Source organism: Peromyscus maniculatus, chromosome 20, assembly GCF_049852395.1.
Source record: "Peromyscus maniculatus bairdii isolate BWxNUB_F1_BW_parent chromosome 20, HU_Pman_BW_mat_3.1, whole genome shotgun sequence".
In the NCBI taxonomy this organism is placed as follows: Eukaryota; Metazoa; Chordata; class Mammalia; order Rodentia; family Cricetidae; genus Peromyscus; species Peromyscus maniculatus.
Window position 1 is genome coordinate 58751049 of NC_134871.1, and position 23490 is coordinate 58774538.

Consider the following 23490-nt stretch of genomic DNA (forward strand, 5'->3'; position numbering starts at 1 on the left):
TCTACTAAAAATAAAGATAGACCAGGTATGGTGGCCCGCACCTTTAATCCCAGCTCTTTGGGAAGCAGAGGCAGGTGGATCTCTGTGAGGTCAAGGTCAGCCTGGTCTACAGAGTGAGTTCCAGGACAGTCAGGGCTACATAGTGAGAACAGTTAAAATCTTTCTTTCTGTCTGTCTGTCTGTCTGTCTGTCTGCCTTTCTTTCTTTCTTTCTTTCTTTCTTTCTTTCTTTCTTTCTTTCTTTCTTTCTTTCTTTCTTTCCTTCCTTCCTTCCTTCCTTCCTTCCTTCCTTCCTTCCTTCCTTCCTTCCTTCCTCCCCCCCTCCCTCCCTCCCTCCCTCCCTCTCTCTCTCTCTCTCTATATATATATATATATAGATATAGATATATAGATATATCATATACATGTATATTTGTGTGTGTGTGTTCATATGTCTATCTACACTCTTATGTATGCACATATTACTTCATATATGTGTATAATAAGACTGTTGTAACAGGGTTGTATTAGTTAACCATGGCTACATGACAAGTCACACTGTAGCTGAGTTGTCTATAATAAGTACCTTTTATCTCTGTCAGTATCGGTTTCTCTGGTCAGGGATCTGGCCATGGTCTGTTGGCTCCTCTGCTCAGGGTCTTTCACAGGATTACAGTCATTTCAGGACTCAGCTGAAAGAAGATCCATTTCATAGTTACAAGTGGCTTAGCAGCATTCAGTTCTTAGAGGCTGCTAACCAGGTAACCCTTTAGCTCTATGTGAGGTGGGCTTCTGAGTGTACAGCAGGTCTCACACTAAGGTAGCTGGCTTTAAGGAGTGAGCTGGACCTACACCAGACTTCTATAAATTCAGCTCAGAAATGATGGTCTGCTCTAATGCAGTGGTTCTCAACCTTCCTAATGCTGTGACCCTTTAATACAGCTCCTTTTGTTGTGGTGACCCCCAGCCATAAAATTATTTTGTTGCTACTTCATAGCTGTAATTTTGCTACTGTTATGAATCATAATGTGATTCTGATATACAGACAATGTGACCCTCACCTCCCAAGGGCTCACAACCCACGGTTGATAACCACTGCACTAATGCATTTTTCACTTTAGACTTGCACATCCAGGGCTAGCCTACATCCAAGGACATGGACTTAACAAGGGTAATGCGAGATCCTCATTAATCTGAACAATTAAAAACCCCGGAGTCAGATATCGGGGTAAAAGCTGAAAAATCAGAGAAGCAAAGGAGAACCTCTGCTTATAGGCATGAATACCAGGAGAGGTTGATTAGGGCCCTTCTAGAAGCTTCCCTAGAAGCATATGATGGAATCATAGAAAGAAAAGCCAGCTCTCACTCAATGTCTCCTACTAACCTTTCACTATACAAGACTATTTCTGATGCAAGTGAGGAGTCAGGCTCCTCACACTCAAGCCAAACAGTCAGTTCTCAGAGAACACCAGCCAGACACCCTAAAATTCAGTTCACCTCTGACACATGTTCTTATATAGGAGCAGATGGCACAGGTCTGAGGACTTAGTCACCCAAACTACCCCACCTGCCGCTGCCTTACGTCTGTGCTTCTGACTGGCCAGCTAGACATGGATTCTCTATACACTTCCTTCAGTACAGATAATTTGTTGCGTTTACTAGTTTATTATGACACATGTCAGTAAGAAGAGTTGTGTAGTGTAATGTGGAAGAATGGGTGTGGAGCTTCCCTGTCTTTTCCAGTTATTCTACCCTGAAGAAACCTTCACATGTTTTGCTATTCAGAAACTCCCCAAACCAGGTCTTTCTGAGTTTTTTTGTTGTTGTTGAGGCTTAACTGCATAGTCATTATTGATAATAGATTTGGTAGGAAAACCCAGTAAGGCCTGTCCAGGTTCTTTTTGGACTCTGTGAAGCATTACCCATTCCATGTCATGGAGTAGGAGCCCTCTGGGATAAGGAGGATATTATAATCTACTGCCAGAGTAGACCGTTAGCCAGGAACTGTGGGCAGAGAGCAAAAAATATATGTCAGCATACATAATATCACAGGTGCTTTGAGCCATCTTCATCCTCCCTACAGTAATCACTGTTGAGAGAGCTTGAGTTATATCTAGTAAGGGCTTTGCCATGCATTGTGACTATTTGCACACACACACACACACACACACTGTCTTCAGTCAATACCTGACATGTGTCCGGAGTCTTCACTGCTGCCCATTGAGCCTACCAAACAGCTTGGAGAACAATTGTTGAAGTCTAGAGGTTTTCCTATGTTAGTGTCCCAAAAGGTAGAGCCTACCAGTGGTGTGAATGTTGTAGGGTGACTGGCCTGTCCCTGGACCTAAAGGTAAGCTTAAGGCCACAGAGCCAACCTGGTTGCTTTCATTTTCCCTGAAAGCCTTGCAAGTGGCCTTTTTTTTAAATCTCGGTTTTTCTACTGTGTGTGTATGATATTGCAAAGATCAAACTCTTTTTCTCTTGATTGCTCTCATCTCTGCCCACAAGTGTTCTCAGCAAGCACATGTTTGAGTTGAAGGTATGGGGTCAGAATTGATGTTTCCCTAGGAGTGTTGAGTTCTCTATTTTTTTTCTTCAGCAGCTTATCCTACTTTTCTAAGCCCCTGGGACTAATTGTAAATAATAGTAACTGCTTAATATTAAATTTAAAATATAGAATAACATGATTACATATTTAATACATTTTAGAATGTGAACCAAAGGTATAGAATAGGTGCAAAGGCATATAACATACTTGGCTATTTTAGGCTCCATTTTTAATTCCTGGGGATGGGTTCAGTATGTCTTAAAAAAAAAAAAAAATCTAACTGAATCCACATCTTGATGGGGAACAAAGCAGACACATGCCACTTTCAAATGAACCATTTCACGAATCTTTATAGAAAGCTGGTTCATAAGAAGTGTGAATATATTAGCAGGGTTCACTTGGCTGATGGGTGTCTTTGCTGAGGGGAGCCTGTTTCCCTTGTCTTTTCAGAGGCAGTCAAATGCTTCTCAGGCACTCTGTGACATCATCAGGCTGGGCAGAGACCAGGGCAGTCAGCTGCAGGAGGCTGTGGAGCCAGACCCCCTCCTCATAACATTGGAGTCGTGAGTGATAGTGGGCCATGGTATGGTGGGCCTCACTAAATCATGGGCCTGTCTTGGAACCTGTTTTGAACACAGGAGATGACCTGCCATCTCTAATTCAGAATCTGATGAATTCCTCAGGTTCAGAGCCCAGAAAGGGATGCCACTGGAAGCCCTGGTGGTCCAGGCAGTTGGGACTAGTGGGATTGTGTATTACGCAAGCTTTGAGTATTATCCTGGCTTTGAACCTGGACAAAGCCAGAATGAGGCCCCATCTGCCTCAGTGTGTTGTGGTATCCTCTGGGGAAGAGAGTGTCCTTGCATTATGTCTGTGTGTCTGCTCTGCCAGGCAGTGACCTCTGCATGTGCCCAACAGGCAGGACTGTGTGGAGCAGCTTCTGAAGAACATGTTTGATGGGGATCAGATGGAGAGCTGCCTGGTCAGTGGGATGCAGGTGCTGCTTGCCTTGCTGGAACCAAGGCGCGTTGGGTGAGCCTTTCCCTTGAAAAGCAGCATACATTGTCGCTACGCCACAGGATATAGATGTCTAAGATGAGCCAGGAAATGCTCTATTTTTAATTAAGTTTTGGTTATACAAATGTGGATAGACACCCCCGGTTGAAAGGTCTCCTTTGCAGCTGTAGCTAGGTCCTCTTTGACCTCACTAGCAGGCATAGTTTCACCCTAGCCTGATGGCACTCAGCTGTTGCCAGTTTGCAGGATGTTGTAGGTGCATATGGAATGAGTGTGGTTTCTCTAGGACTGTTCTGGCCTACAATGCATGAGTGTGTATGCATGTGTACCTCCTGCAGGGCTTTTACTCCAGCATGTAGCCACTTGCTGTTTACACGGCTATCTCCCATGCTAGGGAAGGAAGCATGCTGTGTTATTCTGTCACCCACAGGTGCTAATTTCTCTGCTAAGTAGTGTTCAGTAAGACACTTTGTTTCTGGGCTGTCCTTCACTTTTTTTAAAAGATGTATTTATTTTTATGTGTATGAGTGTTTGCCTGCATGTATGTATGTGTGCCATGTGGGTGCAGTGCCTGTGGAGGCCAGAAGAGGGCAACAGATTCTCCTGGAACATGAGTTACAGGTGGTTGTGAGCGGCCATATAGGGTTGGAAACCAAAGCCAGGTTCTCTGCAAGAGCAGTAAGTGCTCTTAACCATTGAGCCATTTCTCCAGCCACTGTCCTTCACCTCTTTTTCATCCATCAGGTGCTGTCTGAATACCTAGCATGGAATCCTAAGAGACAAAAACAACCAAAACATAGTCCCCTTTCCTCCAGTGTTCCTCTCTGTCCCAGGAGATCGTTATGGGGACAGATGATTCAGTGTGGAAAATGCATGATCCATGAGGAAAGTCTATGTAGGCCTGGAAGATAGAGATGTGCTGTTCAGGGAGTTTTTCTCTGAGAGGCCCTATTTAGTCAAAGAAAGTTCCTGACAAGAAGATCCTAGTATTAGCAAAAGCATACTGCCAATATATGAATAAGGAGGTGTGAAGCTTGAAGCTCACCATACTGGTTATCCTCAGTATTGCTATTGGAAGCCTTCTGAGGCAAAGTACCACTTCCTAAGACAGGAGAAAGCAGGAGACATGAATTAGTGTGAAAAGTTGAATTTATTTGGAAATACAAGTGATTGAGAACTTTCTAGGACCCCAAATATAAATTGCAGCCCAGAATGGCCCTGAGATCCCAGCAGGCTAGATGTGGCCACAGCCACTTAAACAAAGATGATCTGATTTTACCCTGTGAGCTGCAGGTCTGTGAGACAACAGGATCTGGGGAGTCAGTAGCAGAGTTGTTGGCTCAGGAGCCCGGTGGAAGGCATGCCACAGGAGACAGTGGAGGAGGATCTTGATGTTGCTAAGCACTGACCCCCTCAGCCTTTTCAGAGGACCATCAGACTCATCAGTGGGTTAAGGTTCTGTGTAACCACTGAGCCATCCCTAGGATGTTTCTGAACTGTTGTATCACATGTTGGGGCTAAGGTTCCACCTCTCCCTCAAGGCAGTTGTCATAGTTCCCCGTGTTGGGGAGAACTTCATTATTTCCTGGTACTGATAGCCTTGTGCTTTTTAACGCGTGCACATGCATACGCGTGTGCAAAAATGACAAGAAACTGGGTAAATCTCTTTCTAAAACTACCTCAACACATTAATATTAGTGTATTGCCTAAAAATAAGTAATCATTTTCTCTACTTACACAAGTAGAATATTGATTTCTTTAACAAATCCAGGAAGCCTAGACCACTTCTGAAAGCCAAACTCAGCCCTGCATGTGATGGAAGGAACAATGTAAAATGTAGAAAGCCAGAACTAGGACCAGGCCTGGAGGCCCATGCCTGTACTTGCAGCAGTGGTGAGGCAGAGAAGTGGGGTTTAGGCCCCTGAGCGCTGCTTAGATCCTGGTTCAACGGTTTTTTCTTTTTAAAAGAGAGGAAAGAAGCCTTTAACCCCAGCACTCAGGAGGCAGAGGCAGGCCTGGTCTACAGAGTGAGATCCAGGAAAGGTGCAAAGCTACACAGAGAAACCTTGTCTCGAAACCACCCCCCCCCAAAAAAAAAAAAAAAAGAAAGAAAGAACCCCACAGAATCAACTAACCAGCGCTCCTAGGGGCTCACAGAGACTGAACTGACGACCGGGGAGCCTGCACGGGACGGACCAGGCCCTCTGCACATATGTTATACTTGTGTAGCTTGGTCTTCTTGTGGGACTCGTAACAGTGGGAGCAGGAGCTGTCTCTGACTCTTTTTCTGCCTTTTGGAATCCGTATCCTCTAAGGGCTCCCTCGTCTGGCCTTCAACTTGATACACCGTGTTTGGTTGATATACATGGGAGGCCTGCATAGAAGGGGAGGCAGAGAGGAGGTGGGGGAAGGGACTGGAAGGACAGAAACAGCTGTTGGGTTGTAAAAGAAATGAATAAGTAAATAAATTTTTAAATGTTTTTAAAAAGAAAGACAAAATAGAAATAGTTAACTGTTTCTCTTTACATTAAAAACATTTTTAAAAATTTATTTTATTGGTGCTTTGCTTGCATATGTCTGTGTGAGTGTCACCGGATCCCTTGGAACTGGAGTTACAGACAGCTGTGAGCCACCATGTGGGTGCTGGGAATTGAACTCAGGTCCTCTGGAAGAGCAGCCAGTGCTCTTATGCGCTAAGCCATCTCTTCAGCCCCTGAAGAGAAGAATAAAAATTTTTTATTCTTCTCTCATACATTACATCCTGCCCAGTTCCCCTCTTTCACTCTTCCCAGGCCCTCCTCTCCTCTTTCCCCCAGATCTATTCCTCTGTTTTCCTTAAAAAAAGTCGGGCGGTGGTGGCGCGCGCCTTTAATCCCAGCACTCGGGAGGCAGAGGCAGGAGGATCTCTGTGAGTTCAAGGCCAGCCTGGTCTACAGAGCAAGTTCCAGGAAAGGCGCAAAGCTACACAGAGAAACCCTGTCTGGAAAAACCAAAAAAAAAAAAAAAAAAGGAGGGGGGCAGGCCTCCCAGGGATATCAAGCAAAGGCAAGTTATAGCTGTTAGGTCAAGGTCTTTACATTTTAAAAAAACTTTTACAGCCTGACCACTGTTTCCTCCTTCCTTTCCTCCTGGCCCTGCTCCCTTTTGCACCCCGCCCCCACTCCTCCTCCTTTCTATTCAGAGGAGGGCAGGCTTCCCATGGATATCAACCAAGGGTGGCATATCAAGTTGAAGTTGAAGGCTGGACAGTTGAGGATAAGGGTTCCAAAAGCCAGCAAAGCAGTCAGAGACAGCCCCTGATCCTTTATTTAGGGTTTTTTTTTCTGCATTGATTTCATATTGCTTTCATTAATTGGAAAATCTATTTAAATCTGTCTCTCAGAGGAATTGTCTTGAAAAAGCAAAGAAACTCTGTGGCCAGCCTGTCTCCTGTTTCTCACTGGAGGACTGGGGACCCCTCTAGGGGTGAGGGGTTAAGAGGACTGAAGGGTAGCAAGTCCTGTGTCACTCCCCTTGCCCTGTGCTCTTGGACTTCACCTAGAAGTGTTTGCTACGGGGCCGGGGGTGAGGGGTTAAGAGGACTGAAGGGTAGCAAGTCCTGTGTCACTCCCCTTGCCCTGTGCTCTTGGACTTCACCTAGAAGTGTTTGCTACGGGGCCGAGGGCCTTCTTCTTCCCAGTACACCAGTCACCGGATCGTGTGTAGAAGTCCTCAGTAATGACCCTTTTCAGATTGGCTTTTGGGAAACCCAACAAGAGCTTTTTGGAAGATGCTGAGTAGATTGTTGACAAGGTGAATGGGGAGTGCACAGGACACGGTATAAATGCCAAGACTGCCTGCTATCTTTATCCACAGAACAGAAGGCTTGGTGGACTCCTTTTCTCAGGGACTGGAAAGGTCATACTCTGTCAACAGCAGCATCCTGCACGGCATCGAGCCCTGGCTGAAGAATTTCCACCAGCTCCTGCTCCACCCTCCAAAGGTAAACGGCCCTGAGAGATTGTTAGGGACCTTGAGAGACATATGAAAGTATAATGTACAGGGTAAGGCAGAGTATGGAGTTAAGTGTGCTTTGATGCTGCCCTTCGAGATGCTAACTGGAGAACCAACCTCTGGGCAGATGTGAAAATGCGCTGCTAGCTAGGAATACCCATGTCGCCTCTACTAGGAGAGGCCTGGGAGTGGGACAGTTGCAGACTCCCCAGGTAACTGAGCATGAGGTTAACTAGCCTCGGGGTCGGGGCACACCTAGCCAAGGGTGGCTCAGCTCCTGGAGGCCAAGATCCCAGGGGAGCCCTTTGTTCAGTCAACAGCTCAGGGTAGTTCTTGGGTTCGACTGAGGAGGGTGAAGTTCACAAAGGTCCTCAACTGCCTCCTACCCACCAGGGCTTCTTCTCTGGCACTCTGGCCTCACATTCCAGTTCCTTCCCAAATAGTATACCCACCTGACTTACTGACTTGGTTTTTGTCTTGTTTTCCCACTAATAAAGAGGGATTCATGGAGGCAAGAGCTCTGTTTTGTCAGCCTCAAACATTCAGTTTATGGAGAAGTGGACAGAGATGGATCAGGGAATTCCTGAATCCAATCTACTGAAGCGAGCTCGGGGCTAGGGAGGTGGCCAGGTGGGAGAATGCTTGCTGTGCCGGCCTCATGACCTGAGTTTGATTCCTGGGAACATAGAAAGGTAAAAGGAGAGACTCAGCTGCACAGAATTGCCCTCTGACCGTCACACATGTGCTGTGGCATACATGTGCCAGGAGCACACACACACATACACACAGTACATACATAAGCACATAGATAATATGTACACATGAACCTTTGTTTTTTTAACTGGGGAGAAACGCTATACTGCTAATGAGGCAAGCTCTTAGCTCAGAATGCCCCCAAAGAATTCTGTGGGATTCATAACCAAATGTCATGTCCAGGGCTTCAGCCATAGTTGGGTCTTGCTGTTTGCCTTCAGATTGGCACTGCTAGCTCCATCATGGAAACTGGACACATTTCATATGCCATAGTAGTGGTCCTTTGGCCTGTTAGGCACAGGCAAGAGTCCCTGGGCTTCCTAGGAGCCTTTGGTCCCCTTATCCGCTCTTTTTGGCTATGAGGGGAGAAGAGGGTCCTTCATCCTGTGGATTTCTTCACTTCTTCTTACAGGAAGCCCTGTCTTGATCACACCCTACTCTCTCCAGGCCAGGCATGTCATAGGTGAGTGGCCTTGTTTGTTATAAGACTCCAACTGGGTGGTGCCTCCTGTGTTTGCAGAAAAAAGCAATCCTGACCACTATTGGCGTGCTAGAGGAGCCCCTGGGAAATGCTCGTCTTCATGGTGCACGCCTCATGGCTGCACTGCTGCATACAAACACGCCCAGCATCAACCAGGAGCTCTGCCGGCTCAACACCATGGACTTACTGCTGGTGAGTCAGCACCATAGCCAGCTCTGCTTGTCTATATGTGCCATGCACAGTCTGCAGTTGAACATGGAGATGGGTCAGGAACACTGGACAGGATTATTCAGGGCAGACACTTCAGCACCTGGGCAAAAAGACCTGCCAAGGAGAGGTGCTGATAGCAAAGGCTTGATCATGGGTCTCTGATGGAGCACACTGAGCAACACAGGGGTGTGATTCAGTCTTCGGCTCACAGTAGCTGACATCATAGGCTGATGACAGAGGACAGGTGTCTGGTCTTGTCATCTCTTAAGTCAAAGTGTCCTGAGAGGTGGATCTCTGAGTTCGAGGCCAGTTTGGTCTACATAGTGAATTCCAGGACAGTCAGAGCTACATAGTAAGACCCTGTCTCAAAAATAAAGGGTCCAGAGAGAGATGGTCCTTGTCTTTTATGATAGTCATCCTTGTGGCTCTTGTCAAATCCAGTAGGAAATGCCCCTCCATCAGTAGAAGCTACCCAGTGGCCTGTAGGTTACTTTTTTTGGTCTTTTGGTGTGTGTTTTTTTGTTTGTTTTTGTTTTTTGAGACAGGATATCTCTATGTAGCCTTGGTTGGCCTGAGACTTGCTATGTAGACCAGGCTGGCCTCCCAAGTGCTTAGGATTAAAGGCGTGTGTCACCTGTCTGGTCAGAATGCTGTAGATTTCTGATGAGAGGGTGAGCTGGCAGTAGTGACCTGCCTGTACTGGCTCTGGTCAGGAGATGCTACTACAGAGAGCTTGTGGCCGTTTCCTTGAGCAGGAAGATACGGACAGGGAAGAGGCATTGCCCTGTGTGGGTACTGTTGACATGCACAGTCCCTTCTGGCATGCCCTGCAGCCTCTATTTCCAGAAAGCAGGAAGTTCCCTCAAATATGGCACTGCTAGGTGTGGTGTCAAATACTCTGGAGATAGTGGGCTATATGAGACTGACTCTCTCTCTCTCTCTCTCTCTCTCACACACACACACACACACACACACACACACACACACTCACCCACCACCACCACCACCACCACCACCACCACCACCACCACCACCACCACCACCAAAAGTTTGGCACTGCTACGACAGATCCCAGCTTGTATCTGGGGTATGTTTATAAAAGACTTATTTTCCTTTTCTTTCCAAAACAATTCTGAGTTTTTAAAGGCATACACCACCACTGCCTGGCCCTGCTTGCTTGTTTTTTAAGACAAGGTCTCACTCTGTAGCTCTGGCTGGCCTGGAACTTATTAAGTACACCAGGCTGGCCTTGGACTCACAGAGAGAAATTCTTCCGCCCCTGCCTTCCAAGTGCTGGGATTAGAGGTGTGTGCTACCACATCTGGCTACACCTTACCTTTTGAGACAAGGTCTCTTACTGAATCTGGAACTTGCTGATTCAGCTAGTGGTTGGCCAGCAAGCAGGGATTCTCACCTTCATCTCCCTAGTGCCGAGACTACAAGTGTGTGCTGCTGAGCATGGCTTATACATGGACACTGGGAATTGAACTCAGGTCTCTAATGCTTGGATGGCAAGTACTTTACTGACTTACTTACTACTGTTCTCTGGTCCTTGGACTAAAACCCAAGTAAGTACTCCATCATTGAGCTACCCTATGGATCTTGTATATTCATTCATCCACTCAGCAATTCTAGGAACTGAATCCAGGGGCTTGCGTATGTTGGACAAGCACTCTATGACTGAACTATATGCCCAACCATAGTGGGTTTTTTGGGGGGAGGGGCTTCTGCCTGCTGAGTGCTGGGATTAAAGGCACGTGCTACTATGCCTGGCCTTTTTCCTTCACATTCATTTTGTATTTATTGTGGGGAGTAGGGGTAGTGGAGTGTGTATGTGTTTGCATGTGCATTCACAAATGCCATGGCATGCATGTGGAAGTCAGAGGACAACTTGCAAGAATAGATTTCTCTTTGCCATGTGGGTCCTAGGACTCAAACTGGTTTGTAAGTTTTGACAATAAGGATTTTTACCTGTTGAACTATCTACTTGTCCCCACTTTAAGGAAATCATTAAGCAAAGAAATAGGAAAGCTTGTATATTGGTGAGATTGCAAAACAATATAGCTGCTTTGGAAAAGTTTTGTGGTTCCTCAAAATGTTAACTGTAGAATTGCCATGAGATCCTATATATCCACTCCTAGTTATGCATCTAAAGACCTTAAACAGATATCTCTGTACACTCAAGGTCAGAGCAGCAAAAAGTGTAAATAATCCTAGCACCTGCTGATAGATGAGTGATTAAACTATATATATATATATATATGATTATAAATATAAATGTTTCAGCTTTGAAAGGAAAGGAAATCCTGATACATGCCATAATGTAAATGAACCTTGAAGCCACTATACTCGATGAAATGTGCCACTCACAAGAAAAACAATCTGTGATTCCACCTAGACACAGAGTGTACTGGAATAGCCAAATTCAAAGACAGAAAGAATGGAAACTTCCAGGGTCTGGGGAGTTAGTGTTTAAAAGGTATAGTTTCTGTTTGGAAAGGGGAGCAAGTTCTGGAGATAGATAGGTGCAAAGTACTTAATGCCACTACATTGTACATGTAAAAACAATTAAAAGGAGAGTTAAATGATGTACATGCCTACCACCCCAGTACTTGTGAAGCTAATGGGTAGTACAGACAAAGCAATGTCCATAATGGCCTAACCCATAATGGGCAAAGTGATTTTTATGATGACGTGACTCATGTTGGTACTGGGTGATCGATCGATCAATCATGGTGTTTTCAGGCACAAAACATATAAGAAGTCTACTGTAGTTTTATTTGATCTATATAAAAACTGTAGAAAATTTCTTTCTTTTTTTTTGTTTTTTTGAGACAGGGTTTCTCTGTGGCTTTGCGCCTTTCCCAGGCAGGCCTCGAACTCACAGAGATTCGCCTGGCTCTGCCTCCTAAGTGCTGGGATTAAAGGCATGCGCTACCACCACCCAGCTCAGTAGAAAAGTTCTTAACCAAATGAAAGAAAGGTTCCATTGTATAGTGGTAAAAGGGAATTCCAGACTTGATCCAGTTTGCAGACTTTTCTTTCCTGCCTGCCAGTTCCCAAATAACCAACACAGAGACTCAATATTAATTATAAATGCTTGGGAGATAGCTCAGGCTGGTTACTAGCTAACTCTTACATTTTAGATTAACCCATATCTCTTATCTACCATCTGCCATGTGGCTATACCTTCTTTCAGCCAGGCACATTCATCTTGCTTCTCTCTGCATCTTCCGAGATTCCCCCAACTCTGCCTTTCTTCTTCTCAGTGTCCTTAGTCTGGTTTTCCCACCTGACCTTATCCTGTACAAGTACTGGCCAGTATATTAAATCAATCACAGAATGATTTACACAGTGTACAGAGGATTATTCCACAGCACAGAACTCCTTGAATGAAAGAACAACCAGGTTCCCCTGAGGAAGGCCCTTGATAAAATACCTAAAAGTTTTGCCCTTGGCTTTTCCCCAGTCCTTCTCCAGAAGGATCTGCAGTTTTTCACAAGGGTAACTGTACACTGGGGGACAGGAAACAATCAGGCTTTCCTGGGCCTGTTGGATGCTGCTTCTGAACTGACGTTGATTCTGGGAGACCCCAAGAAACATTGTGGCCCTCAGTTACAGTAGGGGCTTAGAGAGGTCAGGTGATTTATAGAATTTTGGCTGCTCTCTGACTCAGTTCCTCCAGTGTGACCCTCAACTCATCCTGAGGTTATCTCCCCAGCTCCAGAATGTATAATTGGGATAGATAGACTTAGAGGTTGGCAGAATTCTCACATTGGTTCCCTGACCTGTGGGTTGAGGAGGGCAACTATGGTTGGAAAGGCTTAATGAAAGCCCTCAGAGTTGCCTCTACAAGAGAAAATAGTGAATCAAAGCCAGTATCCCATCCCTGGAGGAACTGCAGGAATTCGTGTACCATTGGGGACTTGAAAGATGCAGGGTGGTGGTTTCCACCACATTTCCCTTTCATTCTCCTGTCTGGCCAGTGCGGAAGACAGATAGAATGTGGAGCATGACAGTTGACTATCGAAAACTCAATCAGGTAGTGACTGTGACTGCTGTACCAGATGTGGTGTCCTTACTTGAGCAGATTAACACATCTCCTGGTACATGGTATGCAGCTATTGATCTATTAAATGCCTTTTTCTGTGTATCCATAAGGACCACCAGAAGCAATTTGCTTTCAGTTATCAAGGCCAGCAGTATATCTTTACAATTTCACTTCAAGGATATATTAACTCTCCAGCTCTGTGTTACAGTTTAATTTAAGGGCTCTTGATTGTCTGTCTCTTCTACAAAATGTCACATTGGTTCACTGTGTTGATGACAATATGCAGATGGAACCAAGTGAGCAGGAGGTAGCCACCACTTTGGACTTGTTGGTAATGCATGTGTGTATCAGAGAATAGAAAATAAATCCAGCCAAAATTCAAGGGCCTTTTACCTCAGTGAAATCCTTAGGAGTCCAATGGTGTGGTGCATGCAGAGTGATTCCTTCTAAGGTGAAGGATAAGTTATTGCACCTGGCTCCTCCTACCACCAAGAAAGAATCACAACTGTTAGTGGGCCTATTTGGATTCTGGAGACAGCACATTCCTCACTTGGGTGTGTTACTCTGGCCCATAGACCAAGTGACTCAGAAGCTGCTAGCTTTGAGTGAGGCCTGCAAACAGAAGGCTCTTCAACAGGCCCAGGCTGCTCTACCACTTGGACCATATGATCCAGCAGACCTGATGAAATTTGAGGTGTCAGTGGCAGATAGGGATGCTGTTTGGAGCCTTTGGCTGGCAGGCCCTTATAGATGAATCACAGAAGAGACCTTTGGGATTTTGGAGGAAAGGTCTACCATCACTGGCAGACAACTATTCTCAACTATTTTATTCCTTTGAGACACAGCTCTCAGCTTGCTGTTAGGCAATAGGGGACACTGAACATTTGACAGTGGGCCACCAAGTTACCATGTGACCTGAGCTGCCCATCATGAGCTGGGTGCACAGCAGCAATATTATCAAATGGAAGTGTGTGTGTGTGTGTGTGTGTGTGTGTGTGTGTGTGTGTGTGTGTGTGTGAGATCAGGCTCCATTAGGTCCTGAAGGCACAATCATGTTACATAAAGAAGTTGTCCAGCTGGGCAGTGGTGGCGTATGCCTTTAATCCAAGCACTTGGGAGGCAGAGCCAGGCAATGTCATCTGCTGCTGCCAAGCATGCACCTCTAGCCTCATGGTTATGCCCTGTGATTGGTTGACTGCAGAAGAAAAGTCTAGGGCCTGGTTTACTTATGGTTCTGTACATTATGCAGGCGTCCAGAAGTAGACAACTGCAGCATTATCGCACTGTTCTGGGACAACCCTGAAAGACAATGGTGAAGGGAAATTTTCACAGTGGGCAAACCTTCAGGCAATACACATAGCCATACATATTGTTTGGAAGGAGAAATGGCCAGATGTTCAGTTGGTCACTGATTCATGGGCTGTAGCCAATGGATTGGCTAAATGGTCAGGAACTTGAAAAGAGCATGATTAGAAAATTGGTGAGAAAGACATTTGGGGAAGAAGTATGTGGATCGATCTTTTGAAATGGGCAAAGGATGTGAAGATACTTGTTTCCCATGTAAACTGTCATCAAAAGGTGACTTCAGCTGAGGAGGAGTTCAGTAATCAAGTAGATGAGATGATTTGTTCTATAGACAGTCAGCCCCTTTCCCCATCCATCCCTGTCATTGCCCAGAGGACTGTGAACAAAGTGGCCATGGTGGCAGAGATGGGGTTATGCATGGGCTTGATAGCATGGACTGTTACTCACCAAGGCTGACCTCACTGCAGTTGCTGCTGAGTGCCAGATCTGCCAATAGTAGAGACCAACCCTGAGCCCCAGTAGGGCACCATTCCCTGGGGTGTGCAGCCAGCGACCTGGTGGCAGGTTGACTACATTGGACTGCTTCCTCTGGAAAAGACAAGACTTTGTCCTTACTGGAGTAGATTTTTATTCTGGTTATGCATTTGCCTTTCCTACATGGAATGCTTCTGCCAAAACTACCATCCATGGCCTTATAGAATGCCTTATCTGCCATCATAGAACTCCACACAGTATTGCTTCTGACCAAGGAACTCACTTCACAGCCAGAGAAGTGCTGACAGTGAGCCCACGATCCTGGAGTCCACTGATCTCACCATGTGCCCACTGTCCTGAAGCAGCTGGCCCGGTAGAATGATGGAAGGGCCATTTGAAGATCAAGTTACAGCACCGAGTAGGTGGCAGCAGCCTGAGGGCTGGGGCAGGGTTTCCCAGAAAACAGTATATGCTTGGACTCAGTGTCCACTGTATGGTATGTTTCTTCCATAACAAGGATCCATAGGTCCAGGAATCAAGGGGTGGAAAAAGGAGTAGTTCCACTCATTATCACCCCCAGTGGTCCATTAGGAAAGTTTTTGCTTCCTGTTTCTTTGACCTTAAATTCTGTTGCAGGGGCCTAGAGAGATGGCTTAGAGGTTAAGAGCACTGACTGCTCTTCCAGAGGTCCTGAGTTCAATTCCTAGCAACCACATTGTAGCTAGAGTTTTCCTGCCTTGCCCACAGTCAGGACAAATCTCTGTCACCCGTCAGTCCCACAGTCGCTCAGACCCAACCAAGTAAACACAGAGACTTATATTGCTTACAAACTGTATGGCCGTGGCAGGCCTCCTGTTAACTGTTCCTATATCTTAAAGTAACGCATTTCTACAAATCTATACCTTGCCACGCGGCTCGTGGCTTACCAGCATCTTCACATGCTGCTTGTCCTGGCAGTGGCTGGCAGCGTCTCCTTCTGCCTTCCTGTTCTTTTATTTCTCCTCTGTTAGTCCCACCTATACTTCCTGCCTAGCCACGACCAATCAGGTTTTATTTATTGACCAATCAGAGCAACTTGACATACAGACCATCCCCCAGTACAGCCAAGTGCAGACCATCTCAGACACCTGCACTCAGGCCCATGGTCCTAATCATCCTCTATGCAAACCTGCTGGGTAACGCCACAAGGAACCCAAGAAGGGCTCCCACAGGACATACATTAACATCCCACAGCACCACATGGTGGCTCACATCCATCTGTAATGAGAGATCTGATGCCCTCTTCTGGCCTGCAGGCATACATGCAGGCAGAACATTGTATACATAATAAACAAATCTTTAAAAAAAGAAAGAAAGAAAGAAAGAAAGAGAGAGAGAGAGAGAGAGAGAGAGAGAGAGAGAGAGAGAGAGAGAGAGAGAGAAAGAAAGAAAGAAAGAAAGAAAGAAAGAAAGAAAGAAAGAAAGAAAGAAAGAAAGAAAGAAAGAAAGAAAAACAAAACCAAAATAAAACAGACAAACAAAATACCTTTAAAAAAAATTCTGTTGCAGTAGAAGTTTTGGTTCCAGAGTTGGGAGTGCTCCTTCTAGGAGCCACAACAAACATTCCATTAAAATGGAAGCTCAGACTTCTCTCTGGCCACTGTGGCTTCTAATGTCCTTAAAGGAATAACAGTGTTATGAGGGGTGATTGATCCAGGTTACCATGGGGAAATTGAGTTGCTTCTCCACAATGGAGGTAAGAAAGATTATGTCTGGAGTACAGGAGATCCTTTAGGACATCTGTTGGTGCTACCACATCAATGGGACACTGTAACCATCTAATCCAGGCAGCATGACAAAGGACACAGATCCTTCAAGAATAAATGTAGCCCGTGCTACCACCACCCATTCACCATGTCCAAGCAAGGGGCTGTGGATCAAAAAACAGAGACAAAGACAGTGAGTCATTCACCACAGCAGAATGCCGAATGCCGTTTATTGAAAGAGGGAGGAAACCTTAAATACAGGCTTACAGCACAATGGGAGAACCCCAGAGGGCAGAAGTTGACCTGTTGGAATCTTTAAAGTGGGCCAAAGCCATTGAATATCTCCCAGAAAGGTTCGGAAATCATTAAGCTTGCATAGCTGATCCGTAAGCAGAGTAATCTTTTGTGGACTGTGTGTAACAATTTATGACCTAAAAAATGACAGGGAAAGGATACCTGTACCTTTTCTGGGGCTATTTGTAAATTAGCCAGGCTAAGAACCTCATGTAATTTAGAAAAGGCATCAAAAACAAGTTTTTTTTAATCTTTAGCAGCCAATAATATATCATCCATATAAGTCAGTCACAATTAAATGCCAATGTTTAGGAATTGCCACAGGGGCAGGCAAACCAGGCTGTGTTGCTCCCATGAGAAGCATGATTTTATTCACAGCTCTAATATCCTGTAATAGCTTCCATGTTCCTGACTTCTAGTAGGGGCCAGTTGGGATCTCAGGATTCTTGTGAAATTATAGAAATATCCAGCACCAGAATCCAATAATCTTTTAATCTCAATCCCATATAATTTTATTTTTAATTTAGGCTGCTTATCATTGATAACTGTTTGTCAAAACACCTTTTCTCCTGGACTTCCAGAGCCTCCAGTTCTACATATAGGTGCCGTTTTGCATTTAAAATATGAAAGCAATAATAATTGAGCAATTCTATCACCGGCTTCTATTTCCATGGTCCTTTTTACATATACCAATTATAAAATCATTAAATACAATCTTTATAGGATTTGAAGAGGTAACGTTAGGTAATACTCTTGAGTATTTTTATAAAATCTTAAAAAGAGGATCCTTTTTTATAGATTTCAAATAGCACGTTAATGCAAATAACCAATTATTAACAATGTGGACCAATTTACCTATATTTTATTTACTGGAAAAATAATTTTGTAACCTCTTTATCAGTAAGAGATTATTTTTTATGGGTTTATCTTAGCAACGACATTATTTAATAAGCTAACAACCCAATGCATTTCAGGTGTTATATTTCTATAGAATTCTAGAAAGCAGCTTAAAGAGCAGAGCCAATTTTTCAGTAATGATCAACAGACAAGAGCATACCTAATATATAGTTCAAAATTATGAATTCTGTTCCTTTTGTTTATCTACCATGAAAATTCAAACATTTATTAAGACAATCAAAAGAACAGAAAATCCTTTATACAATGAATGATTAATATCCCTGGAAATTCAAACAGCATTGACTTAGCATTCCATGTCCTGACCAAAATCATTTTTCATCAGGAGTTGGGCCCGTTTAAACTTTTAGTACCTGTCCCTTCCCGGCCTTTGCTTGCTTGGTCAATTCCTGTTGGCCTTGTGGCTCTGCCTCCTGTCTGTGTGTAGCTGCCCACCCACTGCTCCGGGCTATCTTGCGCGCAGCACGCTGGGCACGCGCCCCGCACATACAAACTCACGTTTAAACTTCCTACTCCCATGAAGGGACTACCTAATAATGAGTTATTCCCACCATAAGGAAAAAAACAGAAAAACATTTCCCACGAAGGGTTCCTAAATATTTAATTATTCCCACTCTGAGGGAAAAATGAACATTCAAACCAAAATTAAGCAAACAGACAATGAAACTTTAAGCTCTGGGCTTGCTTGCTTGTTCATCCAGCAGCAATGAGGCCCACCTATTGATTTTTTGTAATTCAGATGCTGCTGCTCTGTGCTGGCAGGCAGAAAGAGCTCAGAGTTTTAGCTATCCTGAAAATTCTATAATTGGAGACTTTTCTTCCTCCATTACCACTGGGAAGAGGCTTTTCTCTTTCCTTCATCCTTCCTCTACAGGGCCCCAATCTTTAGGCCTAGTTTCAAAATTTTTCCCTTTTTTACCGGGAAAATCCTTTTTTCTTGATTAAAATTTTCCTCCCTCTTCTAACGGGAAATTTCCTTTCCTTCCCTCTTCTCTATTAGATTTCCTTTTTTATTTAAAATCTTTAGCTGTCTTACCCTGTCTTAACTTCGGTGCTCTCCTGCTTCAGCAGTCCAATTAATTGACTGTGAGCTAGCTGCATCTGTTTCAATCCACCCTTATCTTTTCTTTTTTCTTTAAATTGCTGGCCAGCCTTACCTTTCGGGTGTCCATCAGCGATGTCCCTTCTTTCTCGTATCTCGGTGGGACCTCCATTTGTATCGATAACACCTGCGCTACCACCATCCATTCACCATGTCCAAGCAAGGGGCTGTGGATCAAAAAACAGAGACAAAGACAGCGAGTCATTCACCACAGCAGAATGCCGAATGCCGTTTATTGAAAGAGGGAGGAAACCTTAAATACAGGCTTACAGCACAATGGGAGAACCCCAGAGGGCAGAAGTTTGCTACAGAATGTTCTACATTTTTGCCTCTAAGCTGTTAACGCCCATTATGCAGGATTAACGCCCATTATGCAGGATACACAAACAAGGAACTTCCCTTAAGCATTCAGGAGGGTGGATACCAGCAGGGAATTAGCATAGAGAGGACATCTGGTCAAAGTCGGCAAGCAGGCAACGGCTTACTCAATATGGGAGGATGCCAGGGCCTTACAAATAAAGGTATTGGTCACTCCTCCAGGAAAAGAGCCAAGACATGCTGAGGTTCTTGCTGAAAGTGGAGGAAATGTGGAATGGGTAGTAGAGGAAGATAGTTACAAATACCAGCTAAGGTCACGAGACCAGTTATAGAACTGATTATAATTGACATGAGTGTTTCTGTGATATTTTGTTAAGAATGTGTTTGTATAGATATTTGTGTTTTCTTTCCTCTCTATTTCTTTATCATATAATGTAACATTAATTAAGAGAATATTGGTGGTTTTCCCTTTTGTTTCAGTAGATTTTCTTTGGGACTAGGGAGAAATAGCTCAGTGGCAGAGCACTTATGTCATACACAAAGCCTGTTCATACTAGAGAGATGGCTTGGGGTTTAGAGCACTGGCTGTTCTTCCAGAGGACTCAAGTTCAATTCTCAACCTCCATATGGCAGCTCACAACCATCTATAACTCCAGGCCCAGGAAATCAGATGTCCTCTCTGGCTTCCATGGACATATAGGTAGACAAAACACTTATACACATTATTTTTTAAAAAGTAAAGTAAGGGGGATGAAGAGATGGCTCAGAGGTTAAGAGCACTGACTGCCCTTCCAGAGGACCTGAGTTCAATTCCCAGCAACCACATGGTGGCTCACAACCGTCTGTAATTTGATCTGGTGCCCTCTTCTGGCATGTAGGCAGAACATTATATACATAATAAATAAACCTTTAAAAAAAAAAAGTAAGCCGGGCGGTGGTGGCGCACGCCTTTAATCCCAGCACTCGGGAGGCAGAGCCAGGTGGATCTCTGTGAGTTCAAGGCCAGCCTGGGCTACCAAGTGAGCTCCAGGAAAGGTGCAAAGCTACGCAGAGAAACCCTGTCTCGGGGAAAAAAAAAAAAAGTAAAATGAAACAAACAAAAACCAATAAAGCCCTGTGTTCAGCTCCTAGTAATGTAAATCATAAATATATAAATCTGGTTTTCTTTGAGTTCTTTCAGCATGTTTTGCATTATATTTATTTATTTGGTGTGTGAGTGTGTGTGTGTGTGTGTGTGTGTGTGTGTGTGTGTGTGTGTGTGTGTGTGTGTGTGTGGTCCCAGGTGCCACCATGTGCATGTGGCAGTCAGAGTACAGCTTGTGGGAGTCAGTTCTCTCTATCATGTAGGTCCTAAGGATTGAACTCTTAGATCACCAGTGTTAGATTTCTGATGCTTTTTTTTTTCTTCTGGTTTTTGGTTTTTGGAGACAAGATTTCACTGTGTAACTTTGGAACTCACTCTATAGACCAAGCTGGCCTCGAACTCACAGAGATCAGCCTGCCTCTACCTCCGAGTGCTGGGATTAAAGGAGTGCACCACCACCGCCCAGCTGCTGTGAGGACTTTTGAGGACAGTTTTTCAACTTACCTCAGAGGCTCTACCAGACCTCCTAGCACCAGCCATTTCTCCAAGGGCCTCTGCCTCTGGAGTGCTGAGACTAAAGGTGTATGCCACCACTGTGTGGACTGGTTTGCAGTTTTCAGTACACTGTTTTTTGCCTCTTTAGTTTACTCTCAAGGATTTTATTCTTTTGAATGTTATCGTGCATTACAATATAGTATTGGTTTCCTTTTTGAATTGTTTATTGCTTCTGTGTAGAAATACAAGTTGTGTGTGTGTTGACTTTGTATCCTACAATATTCATGAATTTTCTTTTTTTTAATAACTCAATGTTTTTATTACTTTTAAATTCGTGTGTAAACTTGTTTCTTACCTCTAATAGTTATGTGAAGTCTTTAGAATTTTTTTTTAAGCAAGATCATGTCATTTTGCAATGGGGATAATTGTACTTACTCTTTTCTGATTTGGAGACCTGTGATTCTTGTTCTTGCCTGACTGCTCTGGTGAGGATTTCAGCACTACACTGAGTCGAAGGTTCTCCTGTTCCTGGAGCAGTTTTCAGTTTTACAGCATTGAATGTGATGTTAGGTATGAACATTTTGTAGATATCTTGAAGAAGTTTCCTTCTATCCCTAGCTTTTTAAGCTTTTTTTTTCAATAAGACTTGAATTTTATCAAATAGTTTTTCTTTATGAAAGAGATAGTCTTTTGATTTTTATCTTTCCCTCTCTGTTTTGATTTATTTCCTATGTTGAACTGGCCTTGCTCTCGCTTTCCAGGAATAGTCCCATTTAGTTATGGTGAATGATTCTTTTAATGGGAAGCTGGATTCATTTTGTTAGTATTTTGCATTGGTATGCATAAGGCATATAAAGTTTTTTTTTTTCATATCCTTATCTCATTTTAGTATCAGATCGATACTGTGGTAGAGGAGCTGAGAGACAACTCAGCAGTTAAGAACACTTGCTGCTCTTGCCAGGGACCCAGGTTTGGTTCCCAGCACCCACATGGTGGCTCACAACCATCTATGACTCCTGTCCTAGGGTATCTGACACCTCCTCCTGGCCTTCACAAGCATCAGGCACATACATGGTACATAAACATATGCAGGCAAAATATCCATGCACATAAAAAAAATTTAAGGGTCTGGAATGGCTTAGCAGTTAAGAGCACTGGCTGCTCTTCCAGAGGACACAGGTTCACTTCCCAACACCCACATGGCAGCTCATAATTGTCTGTCACTCCAGGTTCAGGGAATCCGACACCTTCACATAGATATACATGCAGACAGAACACGAGTGCATGTAAAATAAACAAAAAGGTTTTAATTAAATGTTTGGTGGCATTCATCATTTAGGTCATGTATTCTTGCCTTTCTCTGTTGAAAGGTGATCTAGGTAGCAAAGTCGGCTGCATGGCTTAAGGTTACAGAGCCAAAAAGTAAAGCAAAGGACTGGGGTTGTTTGTTTGTTACTTTCTTTCTCTTTTTTTATTTTTATTTATTTTTTTATTTTATTTATTTTCTTTGTCTTTGAGATGGGGATCTCACTGTGTATCCTTAGATGGCCTGGAACTTGCTATGTAAACCAGGCTGGCCTCGAACACACGAAGATATGCCTGCCTCTGCCCCCCAGGTGCTAGGATTAAAAGTGTGCAACACACACTCAGAAAGGGATTATGTATCTTTTGGAGAAGAATGTCAACAGAGGACTTCTCTGTTGGATGATGTAATCTTTGTTGTAAAGGAGGGTCTGAAATTGTACCCCCTCTCCCCCCGATGCTGGGTCTGGGACTGTGGGCTGCTGCAACCCTGGCCTGCATGAGATGGCAGTAATGGAGAAGGTCCAGAGCTGAGGACTCAGCCTTTCTTCCTCTCCTTACCCTGGTCTGGAAAAGGCTCCTTGGGAGACGGGATACTTTTAATCCTGTGTTTCAGGAGGCCTGAGGCTGCCCTTGGTCTAGGCTTTGCCAATGATGCTCTAGCTCCAACTCTTCCAAGGATACCTGGCACACCCCAGTCTCGTGTTCATGTGGAGGAGATGGATGTCACTCATCCTGGTGGAGTCTCAACTTTAGTATACTTTTAAATTCTTAGAGCTGAATAATAATTTAAAAAACACTATGTAGTAAAATATATAAAGTGTAAAGTAGGCTTTATAGGAAAATACATAGCCCTTTAAAGACACCATTAAAAAAAAACCAAATTAGATAAATCTCTAATTAAGGAACAAAGAATAAATCCATAGAAAGTAGAGTACAACTATTTGGATAGGATCTGAGGTGGATGAGATTGTAGCAAGCAAGAGGGTGGTGGGCAGGTCAGATCCTCAGGGAACTTGATAAATGAGAGATGGGCCTCAGGGGAGCCCTAGCACACCACAGCTGCACACTTGTGAAATTAGCAGATGAAGTTTTGAGATTGATTCCCCTTCACCTTGGAGTTGAGCTGTTTGGAGAAGACCCATCTAAAGACTTTTTTCTGTCCTCTGTTTTCTCAGGACTTGTTTTTTAAATACACCTGGAATAACTTTTTGCACTTCCAAGTGGAACTATGCATAGCCGCCATTCTTTCCCATGCTGCCCGGGAGGAGCAGGCAGAAGCCAGTGGATCGGATGGCAAGGTGGAGCCTCTGCAGGGGAGTGGAGATGGGGTCGGGAAGCTGGAGACCCCCCAGTCCGTCACCAGCCTTCCTGAGAACACGATGGTGACCCATGTAAGTCCAGGGCCCTTCTTCCTCACTGTCA

The 23490-nt window shown here is 44.3% G+C and overlaps 1 protein-coding gene across 24 annotated transcripts in view; it reads left to right on the forward strand.

Annotated features, from left to right (window-relative positions):
- Positions 1-23490, forward strand: part of Ppp6r2 (protein phosphatase 6 regulatory subunit 2) — a 100365-nt gene that overhangs the window by 62986 nt on the left and 13889 nt on the right. For all 24 annotated transcript variants that reach the window (XM_076556591.1, XM_076556595.1, XM_076556582.1 and 21 more), the window contains 5 exons: positions 2977-3089; positions 3445-3558; positions 7399-7525; positions 8810-8962; positions 23244-23459. In XM_076556591.1, the coding sequence (XP_076412706.1) occupies positions 2977-3089; positions 3445-3558; positions 7399-7525; positions 8810-8962; positions 23244-23459 (723 nt within the window). The remainder of the gene's footprint in view (positions 1-2976; positions 3090-3444; positions 3559-7398; positions 7526-8809; positions 8963-23243; positions 23460-23490) is intronic.